At 44.6% G+C, this 603-nt stretch overlaps 1 protein-coding gene across 1 annotated transcript in view; it reads right to left on the bottom strand.

Moving 5' to 3' along the window:
* The window catches only part of chmp6b (charged multivesicular body protein 6b), a gene marked incomplete at its 3' end in the record, with an annotated part of 7,166 nt that overhangs the window by 956 nt on the left and 5,607 nt on the right, over positions 1–603 (bottom strand). The window contains 1 exon segment of the mRNA XM_032501865.1: positions 377–457. Coding sequence (XP_032357756.1) covers positions 377–457 — 81 coding nt within the window.

The raw sequence follows: 603 nt of genomic DNA on the forward strand, positions 1-603 counted from the left end.
TGTTGTCCTGTGCATCATTATGATCATTGTGTTTTTTTGTGTTGTATTCCTGTTTTTTCTCCTTCTCGTGGATGCTGGTAACTTTAATCCCCAAAGGGATTAATAAGTCTAAGTCTAAGTCTAAGTCTAAGTATACGTTGTCGATCTGAAATGAAGACGGATCGGCCGCTGCGGATTATTTCTCACCAAAAAAAATCTTCTCAGAAACACATTTCAGTGATTTATTCTCATAAAAAACTGAGAGAAACTCTCTAATCGAGCTGCCGTGTTGGTCTGGTATGAAACCACCGGGAAAGACCACCAGTGTGAGACGCTGGACCGAAGCGGAGAGAGCCCTGCTGTCACAAAGACAAAAACAATAAATAACTAGACCCACCTGAGTGATGGCCTCCAGCTCCGCCAGCACGGCGTCTTCGTCCTCTTGGGAGAGAGACCCGGCCAACATGTCGTCTATTTGCTGCGGAGACACAACACAGACTCAGCAACCAGGCTGCTTCATATGGTGGATCAGGACTAGAAACACAGGTTTGGAATCCACCACATCTACCACTAAGGTCTATATAAAGAGATTTCAGATACAGTATTAGGGACCACTAAGGTCTA

This window comes from Etheostoma spectabile, chromosome 21 (assembly GCF_008692095.1).
Source record: "Etheostoma spectabile isolate EspeVRDwgs_2016 chromosome 21, UIUC_Espe_1.0, whole genome shotgun sequence".
Taxonomy (NCBI): domain Eukaryota; kingdom Metazoa; phylum Chordata; class Actinopteri; order Perciformes; family Percidae; genus Etheostoma; species Etheostoma spectabile.